This window comes from Artemia sp. Qi Xiang Cuo, chromosome 4 (genome assembly GCF_049724085.1).
Source record: "Artemia sp. Qi Xiang Cuo chromosome 4, ASM4972408v1, whole genome shotgun sequence".
In the NCBI taxonomy this organism is placed as follows: domain Eukaryota; kingdom Metazoa; phylum Arthropoda; class Branchiopoda; order Anostraca; family Artemiidae; genus Artemia; species Artemia sp. Qi Xiang Cuo.
This window is the reverse complement of record NC_142797.1, coordinates 65,194,167-65,215,918: the sequence shown is the minus strand read 5'-3', so window position 1 is coordinate 65,215,918 and position 21,752 is coordinate 65,194,167. Positions and strand designations below refer to the sequence as shown.

The 21,752-nt window shown below is 36.9% G+C and overlaps 1 protein-coding gene across 1 annotated transcript in view; it reads right to left on the bottom strand.

The window, feature by feature from the left end:
* The window catches only part of LOC148953338 (pre-mRNA splicing factor cwf19l2), a 269,907-nt gene that overhangs the window by 88,622 nt on the left and 159,533 nt on the right, over positions 1-21,752 (bottom strand). Inside the window, exons 10-11 of the mRNA XM_089087930.1 lie at positions 14,084-14,149; positions 9,672-9,791 (exon numbers count right to left, since the gene is read on the bottom strand). Coding sequence (XP_088944056.1) covers positions 9,672-9,791; positions 14,084-14,149 — 186 coding nt within the window. The remainder of the gene's footprint in view (positions 1-9,671; positions 9,792-14,083; positions 14,150-21,752) is intronic.

Sequence of the window (21,752 nt, the reverse complement as noted above, 5' to 3'; positions counted from 1 at the left end):
CAACTTGTTGCTGGGGCTGCCACTGTCCCTGTTGAGAAAAATGGCGAGCCTGATACTGGCTGTACTACATAGAGGTTGAAACATGAACATTAAATCCATATTGTCCACCAACACTGGTGTTTGGTTGGATGATCATATAGGGTGTTGACTGGTGTTGGCTTCAAGCTCCGATATGCAAAAATAAGGAATTTTGTATTTTTTGCCAGAAGAAAGATCATGGATGCGGGTTTATTTGTTTTTTTTTCCCGGGGTGATCGTATCGACCCAGTGGTCCTAGAATATCGCGAGAGGACTTACTCGAACGGAAAGCAAAAGTTCCAGTGCCCTTTTTAACTGACCGAAAATATGGAGGGCAACTAGGCCCCCTCCTCCGCTCATTTTTTCCCAAAGTCACCCGATCAAAATTCTGAGATAGCCATTTTCTTCAGCACAGTCGAAAGATCTAATAGCTATGACTTTGAGGATGACTTAATCCCGCACAGTCCCCGGGGGAAATGCTGCAAGTTGTGAACTTTGCCCATTGCAATGGGCAAACGTTGGATGATCTTTCCAAGCAGGAATTTCTCATTGGGGAAGGGGAATATCCCCTGAAGGGAGCGCCGTATTTCCCAGCATTATTTAAATAACGATCAGAAATTTAGTAAAAAAAAAGTTTTTTCAACTGAAAGTAAGGAGCAACATTAAATTTAAAACGAACTAAAACTATTGCGTATATGAGGGGTTCGCCCCCCCCCCCGTCAATACCACGTTCTTTACACTGAAGTTTTTCAGCTCTTTCAAAAGAGCTATTTATTCTAATAAACGCCTTTTGTTACTCAGGGGTCATTCTTAAAGAATTCGAACAAAATTAGAGATTTAGCGTACAGAGCGAGGTATTGAAGAGGGGGATAACCCCCTGATATCCTTAATAATTTCTGTTCGTTCTAACTTTAATGTTGCTCCTTACTTTCAGTTGAAAATACTTGTTTGTTTTTTTAATTCACGAAGAGTTCAAATGTCACCTTAAAAGAGCATTTAAATAACAAAAAAAAAGTTTTTTTAAACTAAAATTAAGAAACAACACGAAAACTTAAAACGAACAAACATTATCAAACAGTTCGTGGTTCAACAGTAACCGAAACTCTAAAAAACGGAATTTTGATACCAATAGATACATCAAAAGAATCAGATTGTAAGGCTGATTTCAAATATATAAGTTTCATCAAGTTTAGTCCTACCCATCAAAAGTTATGCCTGAGAAAATTTGCCTGATTTTCAAACAAAAGAAACACCCCCTAAAAGTTACAGAATCTTAAAATTACACCATCAGATTCAGCGTATCAGAGAACCCTACTGTAGAGGTTTCAAGCTCCTATCTACAAAAATGTGGAATTTTGTACTTTTTGCCAGAAGAAAGATCACGGATGGGTGTTTATGTTTTTTCTTTCCCCAGGAGTGATGCGTATCAACCCTGTGGTCCTAAAATATCGTGGGAGGGCTCATTCGTACGGAAATTAAAAGTTCTAGTGCCCATTTTAAGTGACCAAAAAAAGGAGGACAACTAGGCCCCCTCCCACGCTCATGTTTTTCCCAAAGTCACCTGATCAAAATTTTGAGATAGCCATTTTGTTCAACATGGTCAAAAATATAATAATTATGTCTTTTAGGATGACTTAATCCCCCACAGTCCCCTGGGGGAGGGCTGAAAATTATAAACCTCACCCATTCTTTACATATAGCAGTGATTATTGGGAAGTATACATACGTTTTCAGGGGGGATTTTTTCTGGTAGTGGGGTGGGGGAGTAGGGGTTTATGTGGGAGGATATTTCCATGGAGGAAGTCTGGAGGAAGGAAATTGCAATGAAGGGGGCGCTGGATTTCCCAGCATTATTTAAAAAAACGATCAGAAATTAAATAAAAAAAGTTTCTCAACTGAAAGTAAGGAGCAATATCAAAACTTAAAACGGACAGAAATTATTACGTATATGATTGGGTCCGCCCTCTAGTCAATACCTCTCTCTATAAGCCAAAGATTTTTTAGTACTTTCATACGAGCTATTTATTCTAATTAACAGCCTTTGTGATTAAGGGTCATTTTTAAAGAATTGGAACAAAATTCGAACTTTAGCGTAGAGAGGGAAGTACTAAATAGGGGGAGAATCCCCTAGTAAATGCATTAAAAATATATGAATATAGAAGTTCGTTACGTAAGTTAAATCGTAAGTTACGTATATTTATTACTAATAAAAACGTAAATAAAATTAAACAACTTTAGAGACAGCCATTTAACCACACAAAAGTAAAATGAATATACAAATTTTGTTTTAATTATTCAGGTACGGTGAGTCAAAAATAAAACCTGTATAATTTCAAAGACGTTCAAAAATTGAAAAAAAAACAAGTTTTTTTTAACTGAAAGTAAGGAGCGACATTAAAACTTAAAACGAACAGAAATTACTTCCGTATATGAAAGGGACTGTCCCCTCCTCAATGCCTCACTATTTACGCTAACATTTGTTATTTATTTTTTTTTAGTTGTGAGAAAGAGTCTAACTTAAGCGCAAAGAGCGAGGCGTTGCAGTTTGGAAGAATAGGAATATAAGTCTGCAAACCAAGATTAGAATATTAGAAGTTACAGCGATGACAGTAGTCAAATATGGCTCTGAAGCATGGGCGCTTCGAAAAGCGGATGAAGATTTGCTAGATGTTTTCCAGAGAAATTGCTTAAGGATTTTTCTGGGTACCCGACTGACTGACCGTATTTCAAACAATAGGCTGTACGAAAAATGTGGTTCAATACCGCTCTCTAGGGCTATAAAGAAAGAAAGGTTGATATGGCTAGGGCACGTTGTGCGGATGAAGGATGACAGATTGCGGAAGATTATTCTTTTCGGCCAACCGTCTAGGGCTAAACGGAAAGCAGGTGTTCCTCGTCTGGGGTTGGAAGATTTCATAAAGGAAGAATGAAAAGAAATGGGAATTTCATAGGCGGATCTAAAACGGGAGGATTCGAATAGATTGGAATGGTGGAGGAGCGTGCGTAACTGTGTTGGCCTCTAGCGGCTTGGTCCTGCGGTGAGTTGTTAGTAGTAGTAGTAGTATTATAAGACTTCTGGCCATTTTTTTCATTATGCCAGAAAATCTCCCGTCCCCTCTATGAAAATCCTACTCCCCCTTCATGGAAAATACCCCCCGGAAAAGTTTTTCCCCATTGAAATTCTTCCCATGGAAAATACCCCCCCCCTCCTCCAAAAAATGCCCGTATATTTCCCAACACCGAATTTTATATGTAAACAAAGGACAAACTGCAAACTGCATAACGTATAGCCCTTTTCCCAGGGACTTTTTTTTTGGGGGGGGGGTCATGTCATTCCCAAAGTTACGACTATTAGACCTTTCAACTAAACTGAACCAAACGGCTATCTTAAAATTTTGATCTAATGTAACTGGGGAAAAAGAAAGCGCCGAAAAGCGCTAGTTTCCCTCCAATCTTTAAAGTCATCTAAAAAAAACACTAGAAATTTTAATTTTCACTTGAATGAGACCTCTCCCATTCTTCCAGGACCACTATTTCGATAAGATCACCCCTAGAAACAGAGAGAGAGAGGAAGAGAGATAAAAAAAAAACACGCATGCTCCTTCTTCTGGCAAAAAAAAAAAAATCCACGTTTTTGTAGATAGGAGCTTGAAACCTCTACAGTAGGATTCTCTGATATGCTGAATCTGACGGTGTTGTTTTATTATTATTATTATTATTATTAAAATCGCTTGAGTATGTTGGGTGTTTCCCCTTTTTTAAAATTTTCTCAGGCTCGTAGCCTTTTATGGGTAACATTAAACTTAATGAAATTTATATAATTGAAACTACCATAAAAACGTAATTTCTATAATGTATAAATTGCAATCATTATTTATTTGCAGTTCGTTACCAGGAACAGTTTGATATTGGAGGTCTTTCTGAAGCAATCTCAACGGAAAGATAATTTTCCGTAGCAGCAGGTCTTCCAACAAAGGACATTTTGCAAATTCTGACTTGCAGGTCACTCGAGATAAACAGTCGGAAGAGCTTCTGTTACAAAGAGTGATTTGTCGTTGGCTTAGCAATTCAAAGAAGCAAAGGCGACATTACACACGTAGACTGAGAGTAAATGGATTTCCTGAACACCAACACTGTTACTGCAGTATCCATCGACCAGTTGGGTATGCTGTTACAATATGTATCCACAGACTGTTACAATACGTATCCGCAGGCCAGTTGGGTTCAATTTTCGTCGCTAGCCTCTTCAGTGTTATGCGGCACATCTTCAATTAGAAACTAGAGCACTATCATAATTGCATCAAAGTCGTGGAGTTACCTTTTAGAATGTGGTATCACACTTTCACGGAAAGAACACGATCTGAAGCAAAATACACTGCTATGGTAAGGACAAAACAAAAGCTTTTCTCATCCCAGCTTCCATTATAAACCATTCTGTCTGCCCATTAGCCGTCTGAAAGACACACACCTGGCCTAAAACCGCTGGATAGACATTTGTAACGCAAAAAATCTCTAATATATCAAGCGATATTATTGCTTTTTTTGCAAAAAGATTTTATCCTAACCACAGGCACTACATAGCTTGAGACGGAAATTATAGGATCTGTAAACGAAAGCAAATGACTCTCTAACTTATTCCATCAGTGTTCCAAACACAGACAGTCAAACAAAAATTTCAGAAAAGTAAATTAAATAGCAATCTCTTTCTACAGATGGAAAAAGAAACGGATGAATTGCCTTTCTGAGAGTTAAACAGAGAAATTCTTCTACTCTACTTTTTTTCTGAAACGTATAATAAAAATTGAAACCAGTACTTTGGCTCTCGTTTGTGTTAAAGTCTGGTTTCCAAGTGTGGAATTCTTGTTTCCAAGTGTGGAAACAATTCGAGGCATGTCTTAGACGTGGTAACCCAGGCCTGTCAAATATTTTATATTCGATCTCGAAACATTTTCGGCTAAAAGCTTGAAATGCAGGTTATCTCGGCGGAATACGTCTTTTATTTGTAGTTTTTCTGGCAGACAAGGGTAGAATATTCGGCGAAATCAAAATATTCTGATCAGATCACTTATCCAGCGACAATAAGAAAGAAAAATTATTTCCGCCTAAACCTTTTTAAGCGACTTAAATCCAAGCTTAAAATTATGAATCAAGGTAAAAATCGTCCTGAAAACAAACTTCTTTAACTAATAAAGTACTTCATTGTAAAACTTTCTTGTAAATGAATTCCAAAATCTTATTATTAAAAATTTGTTCGTACAACAGAAGCAAAAGAAATATGTTGTATCAAAACAGTTATCGGTTGTGGGAGGCCCTCCCCCCTTCACATACAAAATAATGTTTGTTCGTTTTAATTTTTAACGTTACTCTTTAATTTCAATTAAGAGACTTGTTTTATTTAATTTATACATTTAAAAGTGACAATGTCAAACTAAAATGCAGTATAATTCTCTTTCAAAATGATACATATTTTATAACAATCAACAGTTTTTGATTTCCTTCTTCATAAAGCGCACCTCGCACTTCAAACAATTTGTATTTTTGATGAAGTTAGAGGGGCAGTACAGAAACACTTACTTTTACTTTCGACAGGAACCTGACGATGATCTATCCTGCCCGGAACCAATGGACGATGAGATGACTGACGTGGTCCAAAACGATCTGTCAGCAGCAGCCTCTTCTGCAATCTTCAGCCACTCCTTATCCCAACGACGTCCGTGTCGGCGGGAGACACCCCAAGGATCAAGGTCATTCTTGAATGTCTGCCAGAGATTCTTTTTTTGCTGTGTGGTCTCCGTTTCCAAGTTGGAAGGGGGTCGCAGGTGAGGATATCATGGGATATGGTTCCAGCCGGCCGTCGTAGTGTGTGTCCCAGGAATTTCAGTCGGCGTTGTTTTATGATTACCGAGAAGGGGCCTTCTGGGCACAACGCCTTCGAATCTCAGCGTTTGAGATATGAGACCACCGGCTGACCCCTAGTATATATCTCATGCAGCGATGCAGCGACACAGAAACACAGTGCAGAACCAGCAACCAAAAGACGCTTCTCTCTGTAACCGACAAAACTACCTTGACAAAACAATTTTTCAAAAATACTCTAGGTTTTCTGGAAGAGCTTTGGTGCCCCTTTTCCATACTCTTTTTTGTGTAAAGGTGTCAAAGAGTCAGCCCGTCTTATTTGGTGTTGTGACTTGTTTTAATTGACAAAAAACAATGATCATCTTCAATTTTTGGGAATAATTGGAATAAGGCTAATAAGGCTGGTAACGTTAGATTCAAACATCGTCCTATTTTCTTATTCACCTTCGGACTGGAGATTGGTTCGGAAGGAGACAGAGGTGTGATCTTTTCTAATTGTATTAAATAGGCCTTATCTCTGATCCATCTAAAAGCTTTTGCACTTCAAGCTCTCAAAGAACTTGGAATCTATCTGCAATATATCAGGATAAGCTTGAAAGATCGAGTTAAAAATTTCAAAGGATGCTTGGAGGACATTTTTTGAGGAGTCTCAAATTTTGACTCCTGTGACAGACTAAATCGGGAGAAACTGTATGCATCAAGGTTTAAAATAGCATACCTGCAATATCTTCGGAACGGCTTGGGGTGGGAGATGGGGGTCAAGTTGAAACTTTCATAGGGTTGGGGGGAGAAGGTGAGGTAAGTATACATTATATTTTGCCTAAGAAAAGGGGATAACGGGGCCAAAATACTAGCCGAAGTATAACTTGGAATCTATTCACGGTGGACTAGTCAGGTGAATTGAACGACAGAAAATGCACCAATGTTGTCAAAATAGCGTGGCAGCAATATCTCAATAACAGGTTGGGGGTTCAATTAGAAAACTTAAGAGAGTGTTGAGGGACCAACATGAACCTTGAATGTGTACTTGAGGGGGGGGGGAGGGGGCAGGGCCTGAGCTGAATCAACAGATACTATATATTTCACAAAGTTATCAGAATAGCATATCTACAATATTTCAAGAACGGCTTATGGGAGGAGGGTCGAGTTGAGTGTTGGAAAGAGGATAAAGGGAATTAAATTTATTTGTGAATGAGGGGATAATAGGACCAAAAATGCTTTCGTCTTCGGTCCACCTATAAGTTTTGGCATTATAGCCCCTGTAGAACTTGGAATCTATTCACGATGAAGTAGCGAGGTATATAAAAAAAAAAACTACGTGAACCCATGTTATTAAAATAGCATACTTGCAATATCCAAGGAATTGCCTGGGGGATGCGATTGAAACTTACTAAGTATTAGGGGAAGGAGTGGCAATAAGACTTCGAACTGTGACTCAGAGGAGGCGCTTAGGGAGAAGAGAGAGGGGTGAAAATGCACGGTTTCAAAGCCATCTACAAATCTTGCACTATGGGCCCCTGTAGGAATTCGAATCTATTCGCAGTAAGGTGGACGCACTTCATCCAAATAATGAATCGGCTATATCTCGGCAACGGCTTTGGAATTGTGATGAAATCTTTAGGGAGTGTTGAGGTGGGATAAGGGGACTCCGTATTTCATGCTTTTCGAAAGGATGAGGGGGGCCCTAAAAACATTTATCACCGATCTGCCTAAATCTTTTTGCGCTATGAGTCCCTGTGGGAGTTTTTATCAAGGTGGAGTACCAGGCAATGCTTCTACTTTTAGATTTAATTTTTCCCTATTTCATTCCCTTAAATTCCCTATGTTTAGGTCTGATTTCTTCCTATTTTTCTCCCTAAAAAGAAGAGATATTTTGCTTTATATTTCAATACAATCTACATGATTGCATGATTTGATACTGCACAGCGCAGCATCAAATTGTGAATTTTTTTACTTCAGATAACGATATATATAACATCTTTTTCATTACCTAGAACACATAAGAAAGTTTAATTAAGCGTCATCTCCAGCACTTCATCGCACTTGGCGTTTGCCTTTGTCTTGAAGCCAGTGACAGCTTTCGTTATGTTTACAGTTGATAAAGTTTTATCTTCGTTTTTCAAGCAGTAATTGACTCGAACAGATGAGACTAGTGTGACATTCTTGAGACTATTTCGGATGTCTGTTTTGATTAATTTCAGGGGAAACGCTCAGTTGGTACATTGCTAAAAGGTAAAGAGAAAATCAGTGATATGCGCTTCCGCAATTCCGGATACTTGATTCTGACACTGCAAGTCTCCATACTAAATATCTTTATCCAGTACTGCTTAACTGGCAGGTTTTCAAATTGGGCATCTGCCAAATGAAGCTCAGTGACATCAGTCATTGCCTATGACCTCCATTCTACGTCCATTTTCTGGAAGCAAAACTTTTCTCTTAGAACAGGAAATCTCAAAAACAGTGGCCTTTGAGATTTTGGTTTCAAATTTATTGCATTCCTTGGTTCAACCAAAGCGTCTTGGAAGGGTCTTGGATGTGCTTGATTAGGACTACATAGAATTTTCAACACGACTGGTAAGAGATCAATACTATCACTTGGCCCTTAAGCAACTACGAGTCCTTGCATTGAATTGGTTGCAGATATTCCCCTAGATGTCTGGTTTAAAGGCAGATACTCGCTTGAAAGGTAAGGATCCAGGTCAGTAAACAAATCAACGCTGCGAATATAGTCCAGTTTCATGAAGTTAGACGCAACATTATTCAGAAGTTTGCTGACACTTGCCTTTAGGGAGTGTAGAACTAGAAGTTCAGATTGAAAAACTTTGTTGAATTCGTTGGAAAGGCCAAGAGAGGAGTCCATGAATTCAAGGCACAGCTTTGTCAACTTGATTTGTAATGTTGACAAGATAATGCCATTGGTTGCAGTTGGGTCAAACGTGGTTTCTATAAAATACTGAGTAATAGCAACCAATGCTCAATAAGCCTCTGTATGCAGGCCTGAAGGAACAACCATCGGGTTTATCCTGGTGCAAGAAATGAGAGTGCTTTGGATTGAAAGAACTCCTGAAATTCAGCGTACTTATCTTGTATGGAAGCGCTTCTGGAAAAGTGGGCATAGATATTTTGCACCAAGTCTTCTAGTGTCTTGGGAAGTGACAAGCATGCATAGGATGAACATAAGTGAATAAGATGGCATGAGTATTTCACATTCAATATATGGGACACCGTGGCTTTCATTAGTGTTGAAGCAGATCTATTAGCTCCGAACCTGACGTTAGTAGTATTTGTACAAAATCCAACAATATTTTGCTAGGGAATCAAGATTTTTTTCAATGACTTTTTGATGCAGTTAGTAAGACCCTCATCCAATTTACCACCAAATTCATTTTAATGATGGTAAGGTTCATTTCTGATGCAAATGCATGTTAAATTTTGATTGAGCACGCAATTCTGACTATAGAGGTAAGTTTATTTCTTAGCTACCTGGATAATCTGTTAATATAAATCTTGCCCACAATTGTTACATAGCCTAACCAATACTCCCTTATGTTGGTAGTTTACACCAATCAAAGCCATTGCATAAAAAATAAAATAAATACTATGCTACTTAAATAATATTCTAGGGTTCAGCTTTTTGAAATTTCGGCAGTTACTGCACCGTAAGCTAGTGTTGCCACATAAGCTTTTTTGAAAACCAAGCATATGCAATCTTTGACAATTTTTCAGCCTTTTGTTTGAAAAAAAAAAGTTCTCCTAAAAATCCTTAGTTTACCCCAGATTTCCCTAAAAATCCTTACTTTACCCCGGATTTGTCCAGGGATAATTTCCCAGCGGAAGAATTTTAAGTAAAAGAACTTTATATGGAAGAGTTTTCCGTGGGGGAATTTTCTATGGAGGAGCCGATTTCCTGGGATTATCTAAAAAACAAACAAGAATTAAATAAAAAAAAACAAAAATTAATTAAAAACAAACAAGTTTTTTTTCTGCTGAGAGTAAGGAGCAACATTAAATGTTAAAACGAACAGAAATTATTCCATATAAGAGAGAGACTGTCCCATACTCAATATCCCGCTCTTTACGCTAAGGTTTAACCTTTTGTCTCAATTCTTTAAGAACGATTCCTGACACACAAGAGCCGTGTGATTAGAACCTTTTTTGAAAATTTCATATAAAACTTTAGTGTCAAGTTTGGGTATTAACGGGGACAGCCCCCTCATATACAGAATAATTTCAGTTCGTTTTAAGTTTTAACGTTGCTACTTACTTTCAGTAGAAAAAACTATCTTTTTTATTTAATCAAACAGTCCGTTGTAACGAACTGTAAGTAAGGAGCGACTCGGCGCAATAATAACTGAAAGTTTTACTATTTGTCCTAATTTTGTAAGAACGGCTACTGAAGGACAGGTGCCATTTATATAGAATGCCTATTAATCCTAATTTACTATGCAAGGTCAGGTGAACATGGGGTTACCTAATTGGCAATAAGGTAACTCCATGTTCACCTGACCTTGCAAAGTAAATTAGGATTAATGGGGTAGTAAATTAGGAACGCAATTAGTAATTGCGTAAGCAATTGCACAACCGTTTACCCACAAAATGCAATATGATTTAGTGTGGGAGCATATTTTTTTCTGGTAAGGTTTTGTCTTCGAAGCGCCCATTCTTCAGAGCCATATTTGGCTACTGTCCTCACTGTAGCTTCTAATATTCTAATCTTGGTTTGCAGACTTATCTCCCTATTCTTCCAAACTTGTTTAACTGTGAAAAAACATCTTGAGCCTTGGCTATTCTACTTTTAACATCTTCACTGCTCCCACCATCTTTACTAATAATACTACCAAGGTAAGTGAAGCTGTCCACTTAATCAATCTTTTCATTCCCCAACGTCACCTTTTCATCTTCATTTATTCATAGCCTTAATGACTTAGTCTTCTTAACATCAATTTTCCAACCTATTCTAGCACCATGAACTCGCAAAACCTCTAAAAGTTCTTTCATTTTGCTCACACTTTCCTCTAGGACGCTTAAATCATCATCATAATATAAGTCCAGGAGACTTTTCTCCCCATTTGATTCCGTGGTCTCTCATTGCCTTTCCTGAGCTCCTTAAGACAAAATCCACATCAAAATCATCCGTATAAAGGGGGATAGAACACAACCCGGCTTAACAGAACACAAGATTTATAAGTCTTAGAAAAACTAGTTTCTGAGATTTCAAGATGGATATATTATAGACAAAATATAGACATAATTTGGCTAAAAATGACATATTTCTGGATGCTCATGGGACATCTTCTTGGACTAGAAAGTTGGCAACACTGATTTCAAACTATCTTTATTACACCTGAATGTGTCACTTGTCTGTTACTTTCATGATTTCTGAAGTGAAACGATAAATTTAATATTTGTACTTTATGAGATAGAAGTTATGCACTAAAAGTGATAGTTTTGGAATAAATATTTGAAGGTATAAATATGGCAAAATAGAATAATTGGTATTTCAAAAACTATGCTCTTATAGGTCATCAACAACTAAAAATTTGAAGCGTTGAATAAATTTAATAATAAACAAATGAAGGCCTAGCTAAGAATGGGAGGTATTCCATGATACATGCACTTCCTTCCAATAACTATTTGTAAACAAGATGTTAGGGTTAGGCTACATTTTACTCATCCAATCACTGAATTTTTACCCTGATTAATGCCAATTAATGGATGTATTTATCTTCTGCAAGATCAATCAGGAAAGTTACAGTTTCTAGAGGTTAATGATGGTATATTTTTATCGCTCATTTTCTGTTGATCTTTAACATACGTTCTTTATTTTTGAAATTGACAGACGCTTATAAGAAAAATTGAAAATGGAATATCTACTCCACAAAAAAATTGAATTCTCGTTTTTCCTAGTTTTTGAAGACGTGTATGGTTGTGTAAAATTCCAGTTAGCCAATTTAAACAATTGATTTTTATTTTTGGGATACTTTAAGAAATGTCACAGAAAGTAATAAAATCCATGTTTGTTTACAAAAAGAAAAAAAAAACAATATCCACCAGAACGCTGGTTTAAACCTGTGAATCGTGGTTCGGTTTCTAAGAATGCTGGTTCCGCCACCATCTTTTCAAAACCCTGGTCCAAAAATATGAGAATGATGTGTTGCGCAGATGACAGTTGTGGACCACGTTCACTTGACTTGCTTGACCTATCGCTCTTGCTCAGCAGGGTCGCCAGCGTAGAGGGAACTGGCTGACAGCACTGTCAGTGTTCTCCAAGCAGCCCTGTCCTGGGATACGGATGGGACCCCATTTGGGTTGATGTTGTGGTTCAGGAGACGTTGATTTATAACGTTAGCCCATCTGGTGCGCGGCTTTCCTCGAGGACTTTTCCAGACAATCGAGGAATTGAAGTCCGATATGATCCTTTCAGGGGTAATTGGCGGGAGGCGGAGTAAGTGGCCGTACCATCTTGGAGAACGAGCTGCTACATGGGAGGAGAGGTTCACCAACTTGTAGGTCCTCATGATCTCAGTATTGCGGATCTTGTCATACCATTTGAAGCGTTCAACTCGACGCACGTGTATAGTTTGGATGGCATCGACCCTTCTTAGCTGTGTCTGGGTTATCAGCCATGTTTCAGAAGAGTACAGCATGATACATGAGACTTTAAACTTATTGATGTGGACTTTAGCAAGATGTTTAATTTGCGGTTCCTGGAAGACTGCTATAGAAAGCCATCTTAATGTAAAGTTTTCTTTAAGTAATCTTGCAGAGATTCTAGTGTCGATTCTGTCGTTTGATGATATAATTGATCCAAAATAGGGGAACTACCTTACCATATCAAAACCATGGTCATTGATCATAACAGTTAAGGGTGAAGCCGATATGGTATTTTCGATGAACATGATCTTTATTTTCTTCCAGTGTATTTGCAGCCCAACTGCGGAGGCAGTGGAGGAGAGCGTCTCGAGTGGAGACTTAAGTTGGTCGAGATTTTGCTAAGGACAGCTACATCGTCGGTAAAGTCAACATCAGACGAAGTCCTCCCGGTATAACTTGTGCCAAAGGGGTGGACACGGTGTGTCTCGTTCAAAATGTGTTCGATGACGCAGTTAAACAGCTCAGGTGTACCAGCGCATCCTTGCCGTACACCATATTTATCCTTGCAGAGACGAGACGATGGTCGGCATTGCCGAGCTCTGCAGATGAAAGCAAGCCACGTCGAACAATGATGTAGTCAAACATCTTTTTGGTCCCGCCATCATTGCTGTACCATATGTGCTTTGCAATGTCTTTTCTCACAAACCAGGCATTTATGACTGATAGAGAATTGGTGATGCAGCAACTGAGCAGCCACTCACCATTATCATTCAGAGCGTCAACTATCACAGGTCCAACAGCAGCATCGTAGAGACAAGAGCTGTTAGCCAAACCAGCGTTAAAATCTCCTAGGACTAGAAGGTAATCGTGTGGTGGTACGGAGGAGAGCTCGGAGGACATTAGCGCATAGAAGTAGGCCTTATTTTTATCTTGGGCCTCATTTGTCGGTGCAAAGCAAGTGAGAACAGTTATCTTCTCATGATTCCCGTCAGTTCTTGCTTTCAGACAGGATGAGATAGGCGTAAATGCCAGTAAGGCTTTCCGAGCGAAATTGTTGAGAACAAGGCTAACTCCTCCTCTTCTTTGGGGTCCACCAGACCAAAACAGTGTCCGCCTTTTTCCAATATCTTCTTCGCCGCTTCCCGTAAGGTGAGTTTCCGGTTATTCCTGCGATCGTTACTTTGTATCTTCTTAGTTCTTTTGCTAAAAGAAGCTTACAACCAGGCTGGTACTGTGTAGGGACATTCCAAGTCGCAATATTAATGCCACTTTGGTCAACGATTTTCACAGGGGTACGTCCTTTGGCAGGCATGGGTCCAATTGGGATAGTAGGTTGTGCATCTGAGAATGTATATTTAGTTCCATTCATAGCAAGTAATCCCCGGAGAAGGGTTGTTAGCCCACCCATCCATAGGTGCAATTAGTTATCCGGTGGCTAGCCAGATATCCAGAGGCACGTTCACTACCTTGAACTATTTGTAAGATCTGATAAGATCTGATGGCGGGGTGGATTTAATTAAGGCTGAATGAATTTTCAAACTCAAAGTTCCCTTCAACTAAAAAAAATATTATGATTAAGCGCGCGATTTGAAAAGTGAAAAAAAAAATGACTTACTTTTCCTGCAAGTCTTGCAAACATCATATTCTGATCTTCTGCAGTGCCAAGTTTTTCTCGCTCAAACTATAAAAAAAAAAATGAATCACTAAAAGGAGCTAAGAAGTAAAGGAACGGAAAATAAAAATAAAAACATTACAAAGAAGTTAGAAAACAAAAATAATTAAAGTCATAAAAGCATTGTACTTTATGAATTATACTATCTATTTTCTAGTTTTTATATTCATGCGCTTTAAATGCGTGGTGTTGTGTATATCATTTGAAACAGAAATTGTTCGGGTTTTTTAATCATCACCTACTGATTGATGGGGTCCTTCTGCTTCCAAGTCATCCTTTTTTTTCTTTTTAAACGGGTAAATGGCCTTTAAAGCTGAATCATTCATAAAACAAGTGTCAAAAATAGAAAAGGTAGCTTTATGCTCGAGATATTTTTCTGAAGTGTTCCGCCCCACCTTAGCAAACGATATCGTGACTTCTGGAGCCATTTATCATCTTAATCAAATTATATCTGAAATTATAAGCACAAAACAAGATAAATTAAACTTCGTAAAAGGTATTTAGAAGGATTACAATATCAGTTAAATTTGTACTTGAAATTATTTTGATACTGATTTTAGGGAGTTCAAACTAAATGGAGCCTCCCATTCAATATTTGCCGGTAACACAAATTTACGAGATCTCAATTTATTAATGATTGTCCGAAAATTTGGCGGGTCTTCCCGGGAATCCTCCTCCCAAATATGTACTTGTCTAGATTTCAAAAATGGCGTATAAATTGAAAGTTGCATCAGAATTGAAGGCTTCTTCATTCGTTATTTACTTCATCTAGAGAACATATCGCTGAGAAAATACATGTTTCCGTGTACAAACAATTGATTGATGTAGTGACAAGACCCTTTTGTTATATGTGTTTTGAAGGATATAGCAAGGAACTACTGTAAGTATCCAAGGCTTGATTGATTGCACAGTTAATCAATATAAATAAGTCTAATTTGGTAGCACAAAAAAAAGTAAATGATAAATTTACTTCAAATTGCTACTTTTGTGCTCTGGATAAAAATAGTTATAATTCCTGCATGGTTGACACAACGATTGTGATCAAAAGTTGAATGACAAATAAGTGTTTTCGAAACTTTCAACTAAAAAATACAAATTTCGCTCTTTCCAAGGAAACCTGATTTACTGATTTACCAGATTTACTGTCACAAAATTAAAAACCACTGATCTCAAAATCTAAAAAAAAAAAACTAAAGAAAGCACGAGAACCCTCCAATTACTATTTATTTCTTCTAATAAGAAAAATATATTCTAAATGATTGTCGAAAAACTCTACCCTCTACTGAGTAATATGGTTTTACACAATCCTTTTCGAATATCAGGGTTATTTTAAAGTATCGAGAACATCAAACTAAGCTTATTTTTGCCTCCGGATCAATCTTATGCCTATTCATGTTTGACATCCATGATTTTCTAAGATTTTTCAGTCAAAATTATGACGCATTTGGGGAAGTAACCCGTTTTCTTCAGTGTTGGGATGTTGAACCGTGAAAATAAATAGACAATACTAAGCATTTGATAACACTTTTCATCCATTAAAAATTTAAACATTAACAATCTTTTGTAACATTTAACAAGGCATATTAGTTTCATGATAAACAAGATATAAAAAGAAGATCGCCTAAAAGATAGGTAGCTCTTTTGAAAAGTTTTCTACCATTAATCTTGTCAATCACTTGAGGTACTCCAATCAAAAGATTTACTGGCATGTAAAATTCAAAAGCACTAGATCGAAAGATTGGTTAAAAAAAACGAGAAAAGGAGCTTGTATTTCTTCTTTCATAGGCGGCGCAATAGCGCTGCTTAAGAAAAAAGGGATATGGCTTTAATTTTTTTTTTTTTTACAGCCACTTTTCATGGAAGGAGTTGTCTTAGAAACTTCAGAGAGGGCTTTTTTGATAGGAAACTGTAAGTTCTAGTGCGCTTTTTCAGAGTTAAAAGTGATTGAACAGCACCGATCCACGCTCGTCCTAGTAATCCCCCTCAAACCCCGATAGACACCCGAAAAACTTTCGACAGAGCGATTTTGTTCAGAATAATCAATTGGTAAAATATGTATGTATGCCTCAAGGATGAAACGAAACGAACCCCCTACAGATCCTGGGGCAAAGGTCTGTAGATTATACAAATCATCTATTGTTTATATGCAAATTCTGTTTTAGGGAAAGGCGGTCGTGTTTGATCCTAGGTATCCAAAAAGGTTAAGGGTAGTAAGGTGAAACTTTCAAAAAATATTGCGGGTCATGTTGAACTAAATCAAAAGACATTATGTGCATGATTCGATAGGGGACATCGAAATTTTATGACATCGAGACCAATGTCAGGGAAAAAGAACATATCTTTTTTTTATATATGATCCTCCAATTTAACTAATGGTTACACCACCCTTTCCTCTGTGTTGCCAATAATAATCGATCTGGGTTAGGTTATCCTGTACCTTACATAAATGCACTCATGAGGAATTTTTCGCTTAAAAAGAGCCTAATTGAACCTCCTAAAAATATTGCACGTTAAAAATTCAGCGAGTATTGTTGAACATCAATCTACCCCCTCCCCTCCAAATATTTCAAATTTACCTAAGAAATTACAGAGTTCGCAGCAGATAAAAATATATTTTGATTATAGAAAGTTCAAGGTAACACAGAAAATTTAACCGATAGCAAATTTAAATCAAACAATCTCAAACCAACAAAAAAGATCAAATCCAACGGATTGTAATCTAAATACAGCTTAATAGCTTCCTTAAGCTCTGCGATAGCTGAAACAAACTCATTAACTGATAGCAAATACCGAAACAACTTGACCCCCACTAATATATTCCTCAAGAAGACAAATAAGAGGCGAATTACACAAAAATATAGGGAAATCGTCAAAAGTCGTTACTATCAAAGGAAGATGTCCCTAGGAACATGATGGGTCCCAAATATTTATTATTGTAACAGAAAATGTTTTAATTAAAACTTTTCAGTTTAAAAATCAAATATTTTTACTTCAAATATTGCTCAATTCTTTTTTTTAATTTCCATTTGAAAACAAATTAAAAAAAAAACTATTAAAACAGAAGAGTCGCTGGGTAGCGTAGAATAGTTTTTATGTCACATCTAATGCTACTTGAGGCACTTTGCGGGGTCCTTAATTTATTGCACTTATCTTCTTTAGAGTTCTAATTGTAAATAAAACGCTTTTTTCATAAACCAATCATACTAAAAATACAAGCCTTCAAAAAAAAAAAAAAAATCCGAACCACAAATATAAAAATTCTAAATCTTGAATATATAAGAATACATCCTTCACTTTCTCTTGGTTTCTTTTCTTGTTCTAGTGTAATTTCCCGGAGAGAAAACAAAAATATGCAAGCTAAATGCAATTCGGGCACTTGAGTATAAGTTGAAACTGATAAAATATGCTTAAGCTCTTAAACCATTTGATTAGTTGAAGAAGTATGGCTAAAACCCATTTAATATATCAAGGGGGATAAGTAAAAACCACCAAGTATACAAAGCTCCATGAGTATTAGAATCTAGTAGAGTTGCAGAAATAATGAGAGCGAATCTCTATTGGAAGCCAAATATTTAAGAGAAGTATCAAGAGTTAAAGCCATCCCGCAGAACATAGTATATGTATAATGTATATACTATATATATATATATATATATATATATATATATATATATATATATATATATATATATATATATATATATATATATATATATATATATATATATATATATATATATATATACATATATATGTACCGTGAGTAATATATGATATATATAAAATACAAAAAATAAAATTCTTTCTTTCTAAAGATAACTCCGACATAAATTAAACTTCCTCTAATTAAGTTTAAATCTCGTTTCAAAAAGAAAATTCTTAAGCAGCAAAAAGAGAAACATTTTAGCCTCAACGACGCTATTCGGTTTTGAATTTCGCAGAGATGATTGGTAATAAAAAAAATCACTAGATACAGAGAGTTCACAGGAAGCTTAAGTTATAAGAGCAGTATGAATGTTAAATCATCAAAATATTTAAAACAAATTATTGGATGAACGGTTAGCATAATGAAGTGAGTTGGTAAACATAATAACAAGGTAGCGGCCCCCTCAACAGGACTTGGGCCCATCGTGAAATAGCTCTCAGAGCGCGGAAACAGGATTATTTTGATATAGTGAAGAAAAGTGTTTTTTGAGGCGTTCAGGCATTGCAATTCAAACTATTAGAAACATTCTTTGTCAGAATTATTATGCAGTCATTGTAGAGACTTGGTCATGATTATCTCTGCTTCTATTTGTCGTCAATTGAAGTGAACACTGTTGTACACCTAAAATGTAAGTCATAATACATCTATTGCCTTTCTGTTTGTGTTGTTTTATTTATATGCCTGTATCTAATCGCACAGCAGGTAACTAGTTCGTATGCCTCCATCGGTAACGTTCCCAGGAATCTGATTTCTAACTAAACATTACAGGTAATTGACAAGAGATAACTCGAGGAAGCCAGGTTACGCTCCTGGAATGATAGTTGGAGAATTTCTAACCTACTATAGCTACATATTTTATTGTCTTGCCTTCAGCGAGTGGCGCGATCGGTACACCGCTTTAAATTATATTATTACATTTGTGGCCCCAGACTTCATTGCCACGTTTGGCGCATCTTAATCGCCACAGCTTTAAAGCATAATATTACATTTGACGCGGTCAATCTTTATTACCACAATTGCCTGAGTCCTTTTTTATCGCTACATACGGCACGGTCGGAAATTGGAGGAAAACATGCGAACTAGTTCGGCTATAAATTTTGTAATTTAAATTTAATCATTGGAGGGATACAGACATATAAGAAAAAGTGATTAGGCCTATTACCGCTAAGCCATTATAGGAAAACCCTTTAAAATATCTCATAGGAGATAAAAGCCTCCCCTAAAATAGGTTAAGGGAAAAAATAAATTTATTTTGAGTTATTCAAACGCAAAAAAAATGTCGGAAGAATTAAGAAAAATATTAAAGGCGCAAAAGTCGGCCACAAAGAACGTAGAGATTGCAAAATTTATTCCGCAACACGATGGACAAGCAGATATTAACGAATTTAATATCTAATTGGACCAATTTGTACAACTAACAAAAACAGAGCTAAAAACGTTAGTCGACATGCTCCAATTATGATTAAAAGGGCAGGCCTTAACCTTCCTAAAGCAAATTGAAAATACTATTGGTGATGATACCAGCTTTCCAATAAATATGGCAGAAAATCTGTTAACAGCAGTTAAAAAGAGATTTATCGAAACTAGTTCTAAAAATTAATTAAACGAAAGGATGGTGTACTTTGACCCTTTACAAAACGTAAGAGAATATCTGGATAATATACGGATTTCAGTAGATGCAAAATACGGAAAAGGTTCAGGAAAACTGTATGAAAAAGTCATACTAAATAACTTTTTGCAAGGGCTACCCCCAAAATTATATAGAATGGTAATATGCAAACATAATCAGATGTTAGATGTTGTAGTTCAGGAGGCAGGGCAGTCGATTGAATTCAAAACAATGGTGTCAAATCAAAGTAGAGCGAAAATAGATAGCCTAGGCGAATCAAACGCAAGCCTGACCTTCAAGGGCGATCAGGCGTCTCCCAACTTCTTTTCAATGGATAATTCCCCAGTGCCACAAAGAAATAGAACGCAAGAACCTGCTAGGCAGAAAACAGTACGTTTTCAGCCCGTCAAACAAATTAGTTATGAAAATAACCCAACAGTAATAAGATGCTATATTTGTAATCGTGTTGAGCATATCGCGATAGAGTGCCGTTATGTCCCCAATCACACACCAAGAATTGCTGTCGGTAGTACGCAAAATTATGGCAACCATTTTTTCGGAAGAACAAATTTTAGCGCCAGTGGTGCACTAGGCTATAGCCAGGGAAGATTGCGCCAATCAGTACCTTACAACGCGTATCAACCAAATTTGTATAACCCTCCCCCCAATAGACAAAATAATTATCGGCCGACGGGAAATACAAATTTTTCAAGCCGACGTCAAATAGTTAATTGGCCGACGGGAAATGAAAATTTTTCAAGCCAACGGCATTTGCTGTCAGCGCCAACACCCGGCACTGGCGCAAGAAATCCAAACTATAGTAAGAATACATGGCGAAGGCAGAGAAACGTAAATCAATTAGATATGCCTACGGAATCTCACATGTCTGAATCTCTATTGCAGACACCGTCGTATGAAATAATTCCACGGGGAAACGCGTCAGGCCCCTCGGAATAATAAATTGCACCCAGAGGGCACCTAGACTGTTTTATAGGTCCAAACCGATAGTAGTACCGTCTTGTAGTGATAGTAATAACAAGTTACCTATATTTAATGATTTTTGTGTGGTAAATGTTTACTTTAAGGTTTTAATTGACTCTGGTGCAACGATTAGTATCATAAACTCATGCATATTTAAGATGTTGCCTCCGCATATTAGGCGACAGAGAAATTTTCACAATCCCAACTTAACTAGCGTAACAGGGCATAAATTGGATGCAAGAGGTTCAATTCGCCTAGACGTAAAAAGGGATAATAGAATTTTTCCGACAAATTTTATAATATGCGATAACTTTCTGTATGAAGCCATTATCGGCGCAAATGTTTTAAGGTCTAATAGAGTACTATAGAGTACTATAGAGTACGTGGCAAACGAAAGGCGTGTCTACCCGGCTAAGGTAGGTGAAGGAATATCTACCTTAAGAAACTGTAATAGAGGTTACGAAGAAAACGTAACAGTAAATAAAATTTCTGGCGGTATAATGTCGCAATCTTTTGAACCTCATGTCTCGCAAGGAGGACATGGCATAATCAGAAATTTGTTCAATTGTTCTGAGAGACATTGCAGAAATTAAGTAGATTTAAATAATAGGTGTAAATCTGCAAAAATAAAAATAGGAGATATGCGACAATACAGGTCAAACGAAATAAAAAAAAATGGCGGAATTATGGAAAAACATAGTAAAACCAAATGTGACGCCGCAAGATGCCACAATGATGCAACATAGCGACAGTATGAATCTAATAGACAATGAAAATAAAGAGAAATATTACGGATTCGCGATACGGAAAACAAAAATACCTCCCAAAACGATGCAAAGAATTCAAATATCACAGATGATTGAACCAGTAGATAGCAAATCTGAAATATGGTTTGCGATCCCGTCAAATGAAATTCCTGAAAATATGTTATGCGAGGAACATATTATATCTTACGACAGAGGAGAAGGTATTATTTGGGTAACTAATAACCACGAAAATGATAAAATAAAAATAAAAAAGGGGACGTGTTTAGTGCAAATCCAAATTATCTCGGAAAATGATTTAGATAGATGGGAAAATTCTAAAAGAAACCTAGTAAATGGCAATAAAATCTCAATCCACAAATACCCTCTAACCACGTCAAAATTCCTTAGTAAATTAGATACCGATCATATTACGGCCTTGTGACTTAAGAAAAATAGATAGAACTATTAAGAATCTCTTTATTCGCATTTTTTATAAGTTATTAGGACATCAGAGTTCTGTAAGTTCTCTAGAGCTCGAATTCCATAAATGTGAGCGCTGCAGCGAAACAG